General features: G+C 54.5%; 1 protein-coding gene across 1 annotated transcript; it reads left to right on the forward strand.

The window, feature by feature from the left end:
- Positions 1-158: 158 nt before the first annotated feature.
- On the forward strand, positions 159-355 carry LHX5 (LIM homeobox 5; the record flags this gene model as incomplete). Its single annotated transcript, XM_010282933.1, has 1 exon — positions 159-355. A coding segment is annotated over one exon (197 nt), but the record flags the coding sequence as incomplete, so codon positions are not given.
- Between the last annotated feature and the right edge of the window lie 30 nt (positions 356-385).

Consider the following 385-nt stretch of genomic DNA (forward strand, 5'->3'; position numbering starts at 1 on the left):
GGGGTGCGAATCTCCTGCTCCCCCAAATTCCCCAACGAGAGATTGCTTGGGAGGCTCGAGCTCTCGCGGTGGGATTTTGGGGAGGGGGGATAGATACAGACGGGCACGCCCCAGTGCAGCCCATCGCTCCCAGCTCTGGCTTTTCTCCCCTTTTCCAGGAGGTTTGGTACCAAATGCGCCGGCTGCTCCCAAGGCATCTCTCCCAGCGACCTCGTCCGAAAAGCCCGGAACAAAGTCTTTCACCTGAACTGTTTCACCTGCATGGTCTGCAACAAGCAGCTCTCCACGGGCGAGGAACTCTATATCATAGACGAAAACAAATTTGTTTGCAAAGAGGATTATTTGAACTCTCCCAGTTTGAAGGAAAGCGGCCTCAACTCAGGTA

The sequence above is a fragment of the Phaethon lepturus genome, unplaced genomic scaffold (assembly GCF_000687285.1).
Source record: "Phaethon lepturus isolate BGI_N335 unplaced genomic scaffold, ASM68728v1 scaffold27602, whole genome shotgun sequence".
Classification (NCBI taxonomy): domain Eukaryota; kingdom Metazoa; phylum Chordata; class Aves; order Phaethontiformes; family Phaethontidae; genus Phaethon; species Phaethon lepturus.